General features: G+C 34.0%; 1 protein-coding gene across 3 annotated transcripts in view; it reads right to left on the bottom strand.

The window, feature by feature from the left end:
- Positions 1-405: 405 nt before the first annotated feature.
- TRIM33 (tripartite motif containing 33) overlaps positions 406-17,798 on the bottom strand; it is a 116,264-nt gene continuing 98,871 nt past the window's right edge. Inside the window, exons 13-20 of one of the 3 annotated variants that reach the window (XM_023641382.2) lie at positions 16,566-16,629; positions 14,236-14,395; positions 12,700-13,049; positions 10,351-10,474; positions 8,904-8,978; positions 7,010-7,162; positions 5,524-5,574; positions 406-5,444 (exon numbers count right to left, since the gene is read on the bottom strand). In XM_023641382.2, coding sequence (XP_023497150.2) covers positions 5,232-5,444; positions 5,524-5,574; positions 7,010-7,162; positions 8,904-8,978; positions 10,351-10,474; positions 12,700-13,049; positions 14,236-14,395; positions 16,566-16,629 — 1,190 coding nt within the window. In that variant the 3' untranslated portion in view covers positions 406-5,231. Of the gene's footprint in view, positions 5,445-5,523; positions 5,575-7,009; positions 7,163-8,136; positions 8,979-10,350; positions 10,475-12,699; positions 13,050-14,235; positions 14,396-16,565; positions 16,630-17,798 lie in introns of those variants that run through there. The other 2 variants (XM_023641383.2, XR_011438752.1) reach the window with 2 other exon arrangements.

Raw genomic sequence — 17,798 nt, 5'->3', positions numbered from 1 at the left:
TAGTACTCCAACTTATAACTTATTCCAGCCAAAGAGAACTTCTCAGGTCCTAGAATACATATATGTTCTCTTTCATTTTCAGGCTTCTGTATACTTTATTCTCTTCACTCTCTCTTTGCCTGGTCCACAGTTCTATCTTTTGTAAGTGAAAGAGATCACTTCCCTGACCAACGAAGTTTGGGGTTAGATCTGTTCCTATGTGTTCCTACTATATTCTGTGTTAATCCCTATCATAGCACTCATCATTCTCTTAGAGAGTCTAAATATTTGTGAGGGCAGAGGCTGTATTTTACCTTGTTCACTCCTCTTTCTAGGGCCTGGCAAAAAGTATAAATTTTTCCAATGAATTTAAATGATTAAGTCTCAACTCGAAGAGGAAGGAAAAAAAGAAATTCATTTGAAACCTTTTTCAATGTTCTAATTTAATAGAAATAACCAAAACAATGTGGCTTTCAAACAAGGCTTTAAACTAATCTAATACAACTTCTACAACACATTCCAGAGCATTATAACAAGAAATATTTACAGGCAGCTAATGTATTAAATAACCATGAAAAGAAAACCTTGCTTTTATTACACACCAGCAAAAAACACAGGAACGAAACAATTAGAAACTGCAACCTTGTTTAAAAAAATTAAATATGATTATTTAGAGAATACAATACCACAGAAACAGCACTTTTTCGTTAAGAATCATATTCAGGGGTAGTTAACTATGTGCAAAAATAATAGTAGTTGTACTAGGAGTAATAATAATGATGATGAGGGGAGGAGACCAGTTGAAATACTGGAAGCAAGGAACTAGTAAGGCTGTGAATTTAACCCTTTCGTGTGTAGGTACATCTACATAGAAAATTAACAGGCTTTCAGATTGCACAATATTTTATAGGCTTACATACATGTTTCCCTATGATTTAAAACATAGTAAATGCCTACATTTTTCAGACCAGGAGCAGACATGCATTTCATTCTTAAGACTGAAATTTAGGCCACACTTGAAAGGGAATATTGCAGTGGCACTTAGAAAATCATTTCAGGGCCTTCCCACACACAAATTTGGTGAATTTAAAAGAACAGCATTTTTAATTTTCAAGATCACTTGCTAGAAAAGGGCTAAACTTAATTTTGTACATTTTTGTAGTTTGATTATGACAAATATATCCAAATTGACTTGTTTTTGAAGATAATTTTGTTTCTCAAATACAATAAAAAATATATAAAAGACCACAAAGGCAAACACAAGGAACTAAGATGGAAGAAATTCTATACGTGCATTTTGACCAAGTAAAAGAAACCATTATATCCAAGAGTACACATTGAAATCTGAAATGTCTATGTAAACTGTGGCATATAAATTTTTTTTCTTAAAAAAGTACCTTCAATTTTTTTACTCAAACACCTACTTTTAAAAAAATATGCAACTTTCCCCAATTTTTAAAATAAAATGCCACAATATATTGTCATTAGCTCCAGCATACATTTAAATTTCTTAATTTTTAAAAGATAGACTGGGCAATATGCATACAAACTTTCCTATAAAATCACCATCCAGGAGAGGATTATGACATGCTATTAGGCAACAGACTTAAAGCAGTGTTATTGCTTTATCAAGGGGGAGATAACTGTGAGAGAAATAAAAGAAAACATCCAGGTCTGCTACACGATCAAACTGTGAGACACCTTGAAAACCTTGGATCACCTTTAGCAGATTACTAATAAAGATGGTATGAATTAAGAATTTGATTGTTTTAACTACGGGAGATGGAGTGGGTGGATTTTATAAAACTACTCAATGATCTAATGCTTGTTTGAGTTGCAAACAAACAGTGCTGTCTTCAACAAAAATGAGATTTTTATACTTCCTGTGTTGTATGTGAGTGGGAAAGGGTCTTAAAAGGCCAAGGGAGAGGGGGCCACAGCATCTATTCCCCTTTCGGATTCTAAGAGACTGTTTAATAACATATGGTAGGCCACAATCCAAGGGCATAGTCAAAAGACCTAAATCTACTGGCTTATTAACACTAAATCACTAATAATTGCATGGCAGAATACCTGCTGAGGTAATTGATAAATCTACAATTTGCACACTATAAACCTTTTGCTTCTATTTAAAAGCATTATTTCTTTGGATTAACTAAAAAATCTCAAAAACTTACAACGGAAAGTGAGAATTAACTGATTTTAAAATGTATTTAAAATTCCCTTCCATGAGAAACAAAAGTCAGACAGTACCTTATTGATTCCAAAAAGAATTACTTCAACAGTGGATCCAATGCCTTATCACTTCTCTGTGGTAATGATGTGATGTTTCTATACAGAGCACAATCTACAATCTAACCACACTTTGGAACACGCACAGGCTTCACCTTGCAAAGCAATTCCTTCACTCAGTCAGCTGAGCCAAGTGCTAAAAAATACAAATGAAGGCCAGCAGAACAGACTGAGGAACACTTTGTTCTCAGTGTTCTGATGGGAGATGGAAACTGAAGTGTGGCAAAAACTTTGCAAGCTTTTAAGGAAACATTAACATCTCCAAATCTAAAACACTGTCTTTTAACAAAGAATATAAACGCAAGAGAGTATCAAAACAAACCGCCTGCAGGGACTAAGAATCATTACTTGTCTTTCTAAAACATAACAGAAAAACAAGTAAGCTATCTGAATATCAATTTAAGCTTTTATACTTTTTAACAGTTACATTAGACAGTGCTAAACAAATAAGCTTAGAAGCATGGTGATCATAGTGTAAGAGAAAAGCTTTAAGGAAATCTAAAGAGAACACCTTCATTTTAGTGATGGTTTGTTGACAGCTATTAATTTAATGGTAACTCCTCAGCAGTATGAATTATCTTTTGTTAACAGAAATGGAGCCTATTAAATGTTGACAAGAAAATAGCTTTTTAAGAACCAACCTTAAATTAAAAGAAAGAAAAAAATCCCAAACCTCCATCTAACATGGAAATATTTCTAAGGGAACACATTATCTTTCAAGGCCCCAAATATCAAGAAATATTTATTTAAAATTTTGTTTTTCTCCCTGTTGGTAGAACCTATATATGACTTATTAGCTAAGAATCGTGGAAAGAATTCATATGAAGAACAGTTAGAAAATATCAGAACTCAATAGCTTGACAAAATGAAGTTATACTGCTACTCATCACTTTTCCAAAATGTGCCGCCCTTAGGTATGTCTCCTGATCAGTTGAAATCATGTTGTGGGCAAGAGGGAAATGCACATACATAAAAGCATTTTTAAACAATTTTCTCCCTAAGAAAACTCTTCTTATGAACTTGAAATTTGAGTAAAATGATAAAACAGTTTGGTATCGTTTTGAAGTTTGAAATTTAATTTTAATAAAAATGAAAGAGAAGTTAAAAGGAGGCCACAGAATGAAGGAAGTCAATAGCAATAATAAAACCAATACTGTTTAAGTACACCATCAGAGGGCCTGAATCATATTCATGTTTACCCCCACCACTTGTTAAAGAAAAGAAAAACAACCCAAAAGAACTTGTACAATAATTTCTTTAGAGCATTTTATTTGATTCAATATGCACTAAAAAATATTTACCTCTTAGACAATTATGTCAAATAATTTTTTTCTGAGTAGTCTACTGTCTGAACCACTTAAGCTGAATTTTAAAAAAGGCAAATGATTTGCCACAAATCTGCTGACGTCTGAAAAATATCTAATGGCAAGTCTTCTATTTTGGTCACTTTGTATTCTAACATGTCCATACAAAAGTAGGACTAAAATTTTTAATCCAACAAAAGAGAAGCCTGTACACGGTCTAGAACACACATCTTGGATCTCAGCATCACAAAAGAAGAGAAGAAAGAAAGAAAGTCAAGGTGGTTTATCTGCCTCAGGTGCTGAAATCAGGGTAGTAAAGGTGGGTTTACTCCAGTAACCATTCAAGTGGGGATTGGCTCATTTTCAGGATTTACTTACAGCTCTCTTCTAAGTCCTTTAAGCCCCCAGTCCATACAAATGTCCCACTTGGTGGACAGATGAGTAACCTAACCCCACCGGGTTTATTTCAATATTTTGATATTTTAATAATAAGCTGCTTCTGAAGATTTTCTGAGAAGTCTGTTCTCTATTAAAATAAGATAGAACCTCAAAATATGAATGTGAACATTAGAAATAGACAGCATATATTACAAATCCATTCTTGATAGGAACATTAGTAAGAATACACATTAGCTTAAAAAACAGGCTCAGCAAATGTTGCTGATCTGCCAGAAGTTTTAGTTCACTATTTACAAATAAGACAAAGTGAAATACAGAAAATTTTACACATTTGGTAGTTGACAGATTACTGTTTGCCAATAGTGGTCTATCAGAAAACTGATATGAAGGAAGACTGGAGAAGAGCCAGTTGTCCCCTTCTCAATCAAATTTAAATGTACAGAAAACTAGATTAATTTTGAAACCAATATTCTGCCTTTGATGGGAATAACTATGATCAGATGATTTGACTGGGAAGTGCAATTCTGTGGAAGTGTTTTCTGGAAATGACTGCTGTAACTATATGATCTACTACTGAAAAGTTACCATATTTATTTCAGTAGACCATTAAAGTTGATTAAATGATGATCAATGGTCATGTTTCCTAGATTCTACATATGAATAGAAAATAAAACTACTGTTGAGTTCTTTAAACTGATATAAAAACTAAGGCCCAGTAGCATCAAAATGAGAAAAAATATAACGGCATGATTCAATGCATATCTGCATTTACATCAAAGTGGAATCTGAGTAACTTTGATTTTAACTAGAAAACAAGCCAGTATGTATGTGTATGAAGGGGGAGGCATAAAAGTTGTTTTAATAAGTGTGCGCTCTAGTCCAAAGAGACAATCTATCAAGCGACATGACCCTCAACCATTTACTTGTACACCCAGTATCCTGCACCAATCAATACCACATGATCATCAACATCTGCCCATTCTAACATCAGAACCATCCTCTTTAATAACAGAAATCTTCATATCATTTCACTTTTGCTTTTACTTATAAAGTTGCAAATAGAGTTCTCTCCCCCCTTCTTGACAAGACACTGTTTTCTGTCCATTATTTCAATCTAATACTGTGTAAAAGCTATCAGCTTCTTCTTCAAGGAGGTGCCCACTGTAGGCAGGATATTCCAGCAACACTTAAATAAAAGTTTTTTTTCTTTTCTTTCTTTCTTTTTTTTTTAAACAATTGATTTAAGTTCATGTCATTTTACTTTATATGTACTGGTCTCTCATCTGACTTTAGGCGTTTTCTGCGGGGCTGTATAAAGTCTTCATCAGAGTCCTCAGTTACCTCACCATCATCCTCTTCCTGCTCAAACTCTGGCAAAGGTGCGAAGGTCCTGTCTGAGTAGATCTCTGTGAGTTTATCTTCAAAGTACAATGCAACTGCTTTCCCTGCCTGAGCTACTTCTGAATCAGCCTGCAAGCAAAAGATAGGAATATTCACCTATTGGTAATGCATATTCCTTCACCAAGTTTGCATGGTCTGAAAAGCTTACCTTCAAATTAATCTCTTGTGTTTCTGCATAAACTTGAACAACTTTCATCATCTAAAAAGGATACCAGAGTCAAAAAAAAAAAGGGAAATTATAATCCTTTCTAAAGTTATGAGACTGCATAGGATTGGCGACAAAAGTCAGCCATACTAGGGAGAACAAATTGCTATGACCAGATTAAGTGCTTCTTAAAATTCTAAAGAACACGGAACCACTTTCTTACAAAGTTCTGTAACTAAAGCTACTATAAAACCTCAATAATTGCCTCAAATTCTGATTAGTGAAGTCAATCTGAATAGGAGTTGGTCTAAATGTATCAATCTACTTAAGAGAAAAACATCTGTGAAACAAATACAAAATACTGCTTTTAAAAAACTGCCAAACCTTCAACAAACCACGTAAACAGAATTTTATCTATATGGTAATTTGTTAATCATAAATTATTTAACTATTACTAAAGCAGATAAAATGGGTCTTCTTCCTGGCAAATTTTAGTTCATGAAAGTGTATTTATTTGAAAATAATCTAACTGGATTAGAAAATAAGACAAAAAACTTGGGACTGTACTAACTTCAAATGTGAAGTTTTACTGTATTTCTCTGTGTGGCACATTACTGTAAAGGTGACTAGAATTTTCACCCAATAAAGATTTTTTTTTCAATTTTAAAAAGTCACCTAGATCCTTCCAGAGGCAGCTATAAGTACACGTGAAATGATTCGATGTGATTTTATTTTAGCACTAGTCACATGGCACCCAAATTTCATCAGCAATAATGAAGAGATTTTAGTATTAATCTTCTCAGAGATTTTGTGGATTCTCATCCAATTCCATTTTTTTTTTCCTATAATAATCAAAACCTTCCTTAACAATAAGAGACTTGACTTTTCCCAAAGATACAAAAATAATTTCCTTGATGGGGGCATACATCACATTTCTTCTCAAGGTGTGGATAGCTCATCCTTATCCTCAAAAAAATATATAACCAAAGATAATGAAAGTCACACTGCTGAGATCAGAAAACTCAACATTATTTACTCTGGGCTACCATTCAAGACGAGCTACCAGAGATTAGTTTATGATTTGAAGGTTCTACATTTATATAGCCCATAATAAAAGCTACCAGTACAAATGCCCTGCCTAAATGTACCCAAAATATAGGCTGTTTATAATCATTACCCACAAAATACACTTAACAATAGACTATTTTCTACAGTTATCTCAACCCTTAACTTGTTGAGGAAGGGATATTCAATAATATTCCTAATTTATTATATTTAAGTATATATAGTTCAGATTATACACAGTAAATTTTCTTCTTTGGAGCTGTAGATGCAATCAAATTTTACTTTTAATAGAACTGAAGCAGAAAAAATATTTGAAATCTAATTAGAAAAATCTCTTGGCAGGAAAAACAAAATCCAAAAAACAAAAGAAGCAAGCAAACAAAAACTAATAATCCAAGACATTATAGTTTGGAAGTTAACATACTTCATTAAACCTTTCACAGTTCTTGAAGATCAAACGAACATCAGCCACAAAGTCATCTGGGATTTGGTAGTGTTGGGAATGTTTTTTCTGAAGCTTCTTTTTCACGGTGGATAAATCCATTGGTTTCTTTATAATTTTATAGTAGTTTGGTATCTAAAGAAACAAATAAATAAGGATAGATAAGGATTCTCCAAAAATGACAAACTGTTTAACTTGAAAATGCATAGCATATTAATTTTAGAAAAAAAGTGTTGATTATTGAGCCAGCTGCTTGCAAATTCTGGGTACAGTGAATGGTACTTTAAATCTTATGCTCCAATCATATCATGAAAATCAAATCATATTCACAATATGTGGCAGTCTCCATGGTTAGTGAAGGCCCCAAAGTTCTATCTTTAATAAGCAGATTTGGGAAAAAAAGCAATTAGCACGGGTAGCCAACCACCATTGTTAAAGACATATGTGGCTCATCAGAATTTTTTGATTTTTTTTGGAAAGAAAGGAAAAGAATGAATACAAAATGTATTATTAGAATATGCTATCTCTCAGAGGATATAATTTTCTATCACAAAGAACTCTAGACATAGCAACAGAGGGAGAAAGACTGTAAATAACATAGGAAACATTTTTATTAATCATTTAGTGATCACGCTGGGGGGAGTTCTGGCCCCCATTCTTGGCCAAAAATTTGTATCCTTAGGAAATCACTGAACATAGAGAAGCTATTTATTTATTTATTTATTTGAGTTCGAAGTTTTATTTTATTTTTTTGTATTTTTAATCTATTATTTTTTTGAGGTAACATTGGTTTCTAACACTATATAAATTTCAGGTGTACATGAGAAGCAATTTAAACAGTTCATGAAAAGAAACTATCTGAAAGTCATTTTCTAAAGTCCCTGAACTTGAAGACCAGACAGACTTCCTATCAGATGATTACTATTTAACATCTTCCTTGTGTGCAGACTTTTTGTTCTTTAAAATTCATTTCTGAGCCTACCCAGTAAACAAGGCTAGTTTATATTCTAAAACAGGCCTACTCACAGGCATGGTATTCAATAATATCTTAATTCAACAATTGGTGGTGAACAAATAAAATGTGCGTAGCACATTCTAATCCCACTTACCAGGCACTGAGCACCCCTGGTATTCCTTTTACTATGGGATTTCAGAGCCTTTAACTGCAAAATTTCCCCACAGTCTTTTTCTTAATCTTGACTGTTCATAAAAGAGGGCTTAAGAAGGTAGAGTCAGTGTGCAAGATACAATTTTACACTTTTATTCAAATTAATACTTACATAGCGATTGTTTTCTCCCCAAGGTACAAGCCTAGAATCATAGAACTGGAATCTTAAAAATAATTTAGTCAAATACTCCCACTGTACAATTAAAAAAAAATACAGGCAGAAAATTATGTCATTTTCCTCATAGTTATAAAGCTGATTAATGGTAGAACTAAGAGGAGAAGTCTTCTGACTCCTAGTTCAAGATTCTTTCCATTATACCATGTATCCCTTATGTCCGTCTTAAAAGAGGACATGGAAATTAAATTCATTAAGTTTTCATCACAGCAACAAAATCTTTAAAAACAGACTGCAATTTTAACAGGTGGATCTCATATCCATTTAGCCCTAAGAAAATTCCCGATTACTAAGAAGTACTTATGACATTATCAGGCACCACGCTAAAACATTTTACAAAGCTTACATATATAATCCTCAGAATAACCCAATAAGGAAAGAAATAGTATTAGAAAAGAAAACTGGCACCTTGGAGAGGTTGAGGAGATTATTCAAGAAGCCTGAGTTTTAACTCAAGCGGTCTAAGGCCAGAGCTCACAGTCTCAAACATTACACTAAACGTCAGCAGGGAGGTACTACGGTAAATGACTCACCGAGGCAGGAACCGGCTCCTGGAATTCAATACTTAATTCATGGCAATAGAGGTAAAGCAGAAGACGTTCACATTTCTGGCCCAAGAAAAGAAAGGAAAACCCATGAAATGTTTTTCTCCTAATAAGGTGTTCTTGAGAAGGAGAACTTTACCACTACAAAGTATTATTACAACAAATTGAACATAAGCCTCCTACATACTAGCTATCCACTTAAATACATACACCCAAAGAAAACTGCCTTGTTTCCCATTTCGTTTTGAGACTATCTTCTGTTCTACTTCAAATAAACTTATCAAAAGTAGAGCCTTTGTTCTTATCTGATAACTAAAGTAATTTATCTACTATTAATTCTTAGTTATTTATACAAATGGAAAGGGGTCATAAAAGCAACATACAATATTTTGTGCAGAAATTTACAGACTACCTGGTAATCTATAAATTACTGCTGTTGCTATTCATTGCAATTCTCTGAGGCAAGCACAACATACATTGTTATTTCTTTTCTTGAAACGATTCCACTCAGCTTCAAAATTAAATAAAAACTGCATCTTCTCAATCCAATTCTAGAATATTTTTACACAATCAGAAGTAAATTGAAATGCATTTTACATTTATAGTTTTCATTTGCTTAAACTTAATGTAAGTTTGTATACTCTAAACACATTCTTTCTCTTCATAGATAGTGGAGGAGAGATTTTGCCAGTATAAACATCAGATTAGAGCCAAACATAACTGTAATGACCACAGAACTATGGGAACGACATTTTGTCTCTAGAGACTAGCCTACAGACCAGGTGAGCAGAAACGTGAGCCAAGTGAGGAGAGGATTTTGGATTTCATTTTTAATATGATGGGAAGCTATTAGAGGATTTTAAGCAAGAAAGTGATATACTTGTTTACATTTTGAAAAAGAACATTATGTACAGTTAAGAAAATGGACTGTAAGGGGGCAAGAGTAGAACCATGGAGTCCAGCAAGCAGATTATTATAATAGTGCAGATGAAAAACTATGATGGCTGTCTCAGAAGATAACGGTAAGGGGAAGTAAGAAAATATTATAGTAGTCATTCCTGATTCTTTTATTTCTAACAGATTTCCGGCTTGAGGAACAGAGATGAATGGCAGTAACATTTAATGATAGGAAATATCAGGGAAGGAGAACAGTTTTTTATATTGTTATCTGCTTGTTTATTGCTTTTGCTTTTTGAAGGAGAGGATTAGAAACCAAGACTTTGGTTGGGATGTGTTAAGTATGAGGAAGCTGGATAAAACAGTTGAACTGAAGGCTAGAGATAAGATTTCAGAAGCCATCAACATACCATCAGATAATGAGGTTAAAAATGAAAATTTATCAGCTTATATGTATACTACAATTGAAAAAAAAATAAGATGCATAGCCAGACAACTACAGAATCTCTAATAATAAATCAACTTAGTTGACACTTACCCTTTGGTCCACGGGGCTTAACCCCTGTGCAGTTTTCCCCTTCTTACTATGCTGTAAATTATCACAATCATATTCAACTTCCGGTTTCCCAATATCTCTGCAAAATGTGCATATCCAGTCCCCACTAAACAGGGAAACAGGCAATTAGTCCACGTAATTATATAACAAAGCCTGCTCCAGGGAAGCTAGTTCCCTAGAAGCAAGTCTCCAGTTTGTTTGTTTCCTTTCCTTTCCACTTTCCTGGGGGAAGGGAGGTTCTATATTCTTGCCAAATTTCATAAAGTGAAGTTGCGTGAGAAAAGCTTTCCAAAAATTTTCCCAGTCATTCTACAATTGATTAACCTTCTGTAAAGCATTATAAAACCAGTATCTCTGCATTCAAAAGAGGTTTCTTCATAGCACAAAGTTAATTATCAGTATTTGCAGCATAAGACTAATTCTCAGACCCCAGTATTACCATCACAACGTCCTCATATTCATGAATAAGAAAAGAGTACAAGATATAGAGTTCCTCAGCTATCTTGTATAGTTTTGGCTTGTACTAAAGATGCCAAAAATAAAACAATGTTTTTTTCATGGCCAGTCAAAAGCCTAGAATACATACACATGCACATACACACCTGCAAATGCAAGCACATGCACACATACTTATCTTTTAAATCTGCTCAATCTATAGTTTATTTACATCAGGATTTCTATCAAACCATAAATTCCAATAGGATTCATTCATATTCATTCTTCCCCGTTCCTCCCCCACCATATATAAATTCTAAGTCTAGGGATTACACTATCTGTATCAAGTTTCAATTCCTTCCAAAGCATCTGCCTTTGAAAGAAAGCATTCAGTGGCAAAATTCTAACGTTCCAGCTGATGTTACTATCCAAAGAGAAAAAAATACGAAAAGTCTTAACTTCAAGACCAAAATGCCAATGCTTTGCTTTTCTAAAAGAGAAAAGAAAAAGAAGGCCCTTATTACATCTCTGACAAATGACTATACCTACTAAGATTTAGGTAAGAATGACAATTCTTTAGAAAAATATTCTGGCATGTTTATATATCACCACTTTTCTAATCCAAAACATTGAATTTTTCAAAAAGGATAGCATTCATTATTTAACTATAAAATCATTGCTTTCTCAGGAATCTGAGAGGAAACACATGAGGCTTTTATCTATAGGCAGAAAGAAGTTAGTTTTTCCTAAGAAGACTGGTTTAATTTCACTGAAAAAACGGGGGGGGGGGGGGGTAAAGGTTGCAGAAAGGGGAAGGCTGAAAGAAAAAGTATGCCTACTATTTTATGGTCTCTGAAATCAATCGGAGATGAATTGCATGAACATAAAATGTTAAATGGAAGGGAACAAAAAGAGCTCTTCTACTCCAAACTCTACAATTATAGATGTAGAAACTAATCCCTGAAAATCAATGAACTGCCCAAACTAATTAAGTTAGTTCACCACAGAATTACGACCAGACTGCAGGTTTCATAACCCAGCCTAGTGCATCTGTTCCACTGTATTAGCTGGTATCATCAGCTTGCCTTGGGTGCTCATCAATGAATGCTTTAATGCTTGAAACCAGAATTGGCTGCCATGGGATCAAACAGTCTGAAGATAATGTTCATATCTTCCCCCAATCTTTCTTTATCTTTACCCCCAAGTTTTTCTCTTCTAAATAAGGAATTCAGTAACTGCCCATTCCAAAATTGATGAGTAAAAGACAATCCAACCGCATGATGGAAGAAAAAGTCTGAGAAATCTGCATACAGTGCTTTGGGCAGGCACTACCAATTAACTGCTCCCAGTGGTCAAGAGGAAGCTATTCCTAAAAATACTCAAGACACTGAAAGTGTTCTTATGAAGTACTTGGTTTTTTTACTTAAAATGACTTCTGAGAGCTTTCAAACATTAGGAAAGTAAGTTTTGGCTAATATCAAATAGAGTTGGCTCAAAATAAATAGTATTCACAAATAAAATCACTATTGTAGACTCTATTAAGATTGATGGCAAAAGATAAAAAATTCAGCTGCAAGAGGAAATCAACTAAGTTTCTCCAACACCCCAGACCCTTGCCTCTCATAATTTAGAGTTTTATCTAATTAGCTTACACTAAGTATAAACTGAAGGCTAGGAAACAGCCTATCTTTATTTTACCATTAACACACCCCTTAGATCTTGGACATTTTATTGTTCAGCTGTTATTTTCTCTAGAAGCTAAGACCAGAGGAATAATAGGCTCCCTGTTTAATAGAAATACTGTGCATTGGTTAAGAAAGCCAGATGCCCTGAATAACTTTATTTTTTTAGCTTACAAAAACAAACAACAAAATAAATCAATTATTTCACTGGTACCTTGGAAAGCTAAGAAGTGTTGGAACATGACAAGTTAGGTGAAAGACCTTTGGACATTTTTCACAGCACAAGAGATCCCCTCCATTCTGGCAGACAGCACACCAGTCTTCATTTGGATCATCATCTTTGCTGTTGCCATCTCCTCCAATCCTTGCCGACCTGTGCATGAGGCTTCGAATTGGGGACTTTCCATTAACAAGGCTGCTGAGCCCTGATTGTTTGCAGCTTTCATTAGTATCTGTAGGCTCAGTTTTCACATGGTTTTCCAGGCTTGCTAATGCATCCAACTCACTCTCTAGATGCAGGTTGGTTGAGAGAGGTGGCGTCAAGCTACTCTCAGGACTGCTCAACTAAAACAAAACAAGAACAAATTCTTGAAGAATCATTTAATCCTTATTATACACAGTGTGTATGTGTGTGTATATTTAAAAGCTATGTCAACATGTACACAGATATACTGACATAAAATTATTTTGGAAATTATATTAGTGACATAAAGGAATGAAAATAACCCCAAAATTATTTAGGCATGTTAATTTATGATTTTAGGGAGCAGTCTAATACTGGTCTACTTGGATAATAAGGAAATTAATTAAACCAATAAGGACACCGACAAGCAAGTGAGTAAAGGGTTACACTCTTCCCACAGAGAGCTGAGTATGGTACACTATTTTTCACTCAAGAATCTGTTGCATAGCTTTTGAGAGGTATTCTGAAATATTCTTCTGCCCACTTATCATTCTACTAATGTAGGAAGATTGTGACAATGTAAAAGAAATCTTTCACCACCCTTTTGCAACCAGTTTTTTGGGGGTATTTTCTAAACTAAATCCTGGATGAAAAGGTGACAGACACTGCTCCAAACCCAAGACTAAATCTGTTGCTTTCTAAATCTACATATACTATGCTGAATATACTAATATTCTGAGCTAAAATTTCTATGTGCCAACCATGTAGAAAATGAGACATAAACCTGGGCAGGAAGGAAAAACCAAGATCAAAATTTCTAAACAAAGACGGACATGGGCTTTCCTTCATTCTATATTATAAAGTTTATAAAATGGTCCATCCGAGTAATTGTAAAATGGTTAATAACTCATAAGCCAAAGGCAATCTTCCCATCACAAAACTCTTTAAACTTCTTTCATGTGGGCAATCTTAATCCTGAGCTCACAGGTCTAGAAAAACAGCCATGGATCTTTGTGGCCCGAGACTCAATGTGACTACTAAAACGATTAATAAATTCAGAGCAAGATAGAACCCAACTTAGAATCACGGCAAAAATATTCACCAATTACAAACTAAAAGATAATTTGAAATGAATCCTTAATAAAATTAAGTCTTTCCTGATTAATAACAGCTAATTTTTGGACATAAAAGTTGAGCTAGGAAAAGAGATATCTGGATGTACCAGGCATAAAAATTCAAAAATAAATAAATGTCCTTAGAACCACAATTCAGCCTCATATACTCAGAGACGAAAGAATCAGTGACGTAACCTCCTTAAATCCCTGACAGACACCAGCAGAAGCTTACCATGCAGGCACTCCTCCTGCCATCCTCTGTCTTTTCTTGCTTCACAGCTCCTGAAAAGCTACATATTTCATCTTCAGTCCCAGGTTCTTGCTTGACCTTGACTTGATCAGACTTGAAACTAAGACTTGTCTTCTCAGCAGTTCTTCCTGATGACCCACAGCTAACAAAAATACAACAAATAAAGATCATGTACGTTTGTATGGTGTACATAAAAACAATTATATGAAAAGCAACATTCATTAAAGTGAAAACAATAGACAATTTATTAACTTTACAAAAGATAAGGACACTTCATAACGCAGTTAAGAAGAATGTGGTATAAACTTAAATTCAAATTCTTTAAAAGTATAGATTAAACTTTCAGAAGACCCTAAAAACATACTGTACGGTGTGAGGTACTTTACACTACATAATTTAAGGAGTCTAGTAAACCATCATTTTCCCAGGCCAGTACTATAGAATGTCAGCGATGGCTTCTCTCTATAAAAGTAGTTTCAATTTTTCTCTACCCACAAACATCTGAAAAAAAAACGACAGCAATAATCGTGGTTCATGAAGCCTCCTCAAAGGAATCACTATTTCAGCTTTTGAGGGCAGGGGATTGGGAGAAGGGATCATGAGTAGCAAACAACCTAGAACATCCTTATTTGAATCACTGTATTGATAGGCTAAGGTGACAGGTACATGACTAATCCGTTCTATCTAGACCACAAAGCAAAACCACTGGCAAGAGAAGTGAATAACCGTAAGACTGTACTGTTACTGAAAATGAACAACCTTTTTCACTCAATTTGTACTTTTCTCCTAAAAGTACTGATTATTTAAAGTATAATTAAAGTCAACCAAGCATTTAATAGGACCAGTCTTCAAATTGCATACATACACATATACACAAAAAACATTCATATATCTTAAATAAAATCTTTCTTGCATTGTACTAAATTATTCAAACTAAAGAGTAAAAATTTGTCAACATTTATTGTATTTTATCCTAACAAAACATGCATTCTCTCTCTCTCTCTCTTCCTATTTCTTAGCTCTGTCCACCAAAAAGCTGTAAGAAACAATGAACAATTCAGTAGCAACAAGTGCCCCTAGTACCCAGAAGATTGTCTCCAAGCACCATTTCCCCACTAAGATGACCAGAATTTCTGAGGGAAATGGCTGCTTCCAGGCCTGAGGCAGGAAATGTACAAGACAAAGCTAGAACATCATTCCATAACAGGAAACAAGTTTTCAAACACTACTGGGGTTATAACAAAAAGACTGAGGAGCCAATCTGAAAAAGCTCTGACAGGCCAAAGATGGAACAATTTAAGCATTAATAAAAATAACATCTATAATGGTTTAGAACATATAAAATATATTTAAGTATATGACTTCATAAGGTTAATAAAAAACCTCACTGGTCACTGTTGGAGGAGGGTGCTGGGAATCAACTCATTATTATGAAAAGAGCTAAATAAAGAGAAAGAAACAATTTATTGTGCCTTTCCTATAACCAAATAGTTGATGACAGAAAGTTTCTCTTTACAGAAATATTCTAAACTAACAAAAAAAAGGAATGATACAATAATTAAAGTATCATTTTTCAACCAGTAAATAAAATAACAGAGCTAGGCAATGATCATTAATGGTTGCTATCACAAAAACAAACAAAGAAAAGCAACAAGACGGCATGTGCCCCTGATGGAAGAACATACCACCACCAATCAAGTATTCTCCTCCAAACAAACCTAAATCTGATCAAACCTCCTGATCTAAATACCAATGTGGAGAAAAGACAATGGGTGGTGTATTTAAATGACATGATAGGGAAATGGAAAAAATTCTGCAGGAGAAGTAACACATTTCTTCAAAAAAACACATTGATTTTGACCTCAATATATCTATTGATGGCAATGTATAGAGCTTATTTGAATCTGGCATTAAAAAAACCCTTTATTTAACAAAAGGCATTTATGGGAAAAATTAGGAAATATGAAAATAAACTGGATCTCTACTAATGTTAAAGAATTAGCTGTTAAATTTTTTTAGGTATAATAATGGTTCTGCGGTTATAAAATTTTTCAATCCTTACCTTTAGGTGACATATACTGAAATAGCTGCAACTGAAATGATAAGATGGCTGAGATTTGTTTTATAATAATCCAGACCAAGGGGGAATGGGTGGGAGTACAGAAGAAATAGATTGGCCATAACTTGATAATTGTTGAAGCTAGTTGTTAAGCATATGGGAGTTCACTGTAATATTCTTTTTTAAATACATACTTGAAATTTTTCTTAATAAAAAGGCAGAAAAAAGGCGCTGTTAATAATGTAATACTCACCTGCCTCGACTGCCAGTACTAGAGGTACTAGGGGGTCTCACAGGTGTGTGAGAATTGGATAAACCTGAAAAATAATAAGTCAAAATGAATATCAATGCAGATAAGAACATTCAGAATTTTACCCATTAGTTTTATAGAATTTAAGATTATTTTAATGCAATTCAGCAGTTCTTGGAATCAGACCTAGTCTTAGTCTCAAAATCAGGGATGGTACGTGTAACTGTTGGCAGACATCAACTAAATTCTCTCAGCTGAGCCCAGACGCTATTCTCAGAATCCTCCTCAAAGAAACAGTACTCAATCAACGAAAACTACCAGATCAAAACAAAGCTACTTGCTGTCCCACCCCAAGTCATCTGGTAAAATATCCTACTTAAATTTCTATTAATTATCCTGTTTTTCAAACGTTCTGGAATAATTACATTAAACCTCAACAATTATATGACTCAAAAGCTGTATGAATGATGCATTTCATGCAAAACCTATATTTAAATTTGAACTATTCTCACTCTAGAAATAACGAGATGATCTTTTTTAGTAAGAAAGAAATAACATTTAATTTACACCAGAAAAATATATTCCATAACCACTTCTGCACTGTTAATCTTTTTGGAGTTGCTTTAATCATTCATTCAGGGTAATAGGGTCAATAAAACACCTGGGATTTTGGAAGAGATCTGTATCTCACTGACTTGATTAGTCACATTTTAATACTTTCCAACAAATTTAAGTTTTTGTTTTGAAATTACAATTTGAAAGTTCACTTGCCTTTCCTCAACTCTTTTTAAAAATTTTTTCAATTTTTCATTATTTTACAAAGTGTTTCAACCTTGGGCTGAAACCAAAGAACTCTTCAACTGACCATCTGTATCGTAAAACACAAGACACAGGGAGAAAATACATGTACAAATTCAGCAAAGAACATGAATACAGCTGAAGACTGGGGGAGGCATACATTAGAGTTCTGAACAGTGTACACCACAGATACACATTAATATTACTTCAGTTAGCTGAAGACTGTCAACAGTATTTGAAGAAAAATAATTAGAACAATCAGGAAAAAAAATATGGTCCATCACTGTGATGGTTACCTTTATGTGTTAATTTGGCTAGAATACAGTACCCAGTTGTTTGGCCAAACACCAGTCTAGATGTTGCTCTGAAGGTATTTTTTTAGAGGTGATTAATGTTTAAATCAGTAGATTGTGAGTAAAGCAGATCAACCTCCATAAT

This window comes from Equus caballus, chromosome 5 (genome assembly GCF_041296265.1).
Source record: "Equus caballus isolate H_3958 breed thoroughbred chromosome 5, TB-T2T, whole genome shotgun sequence".
In the NCBI taxonomy this organism is placed as follows: Eukaryota; Metazoa; Chordata; class Mammalia; order Perissodactyla; family Equidae; genus Equus; species Equus caballus.
This window is presented reverse-complemented; position numbering and strand designations above follow the sequence as displayed.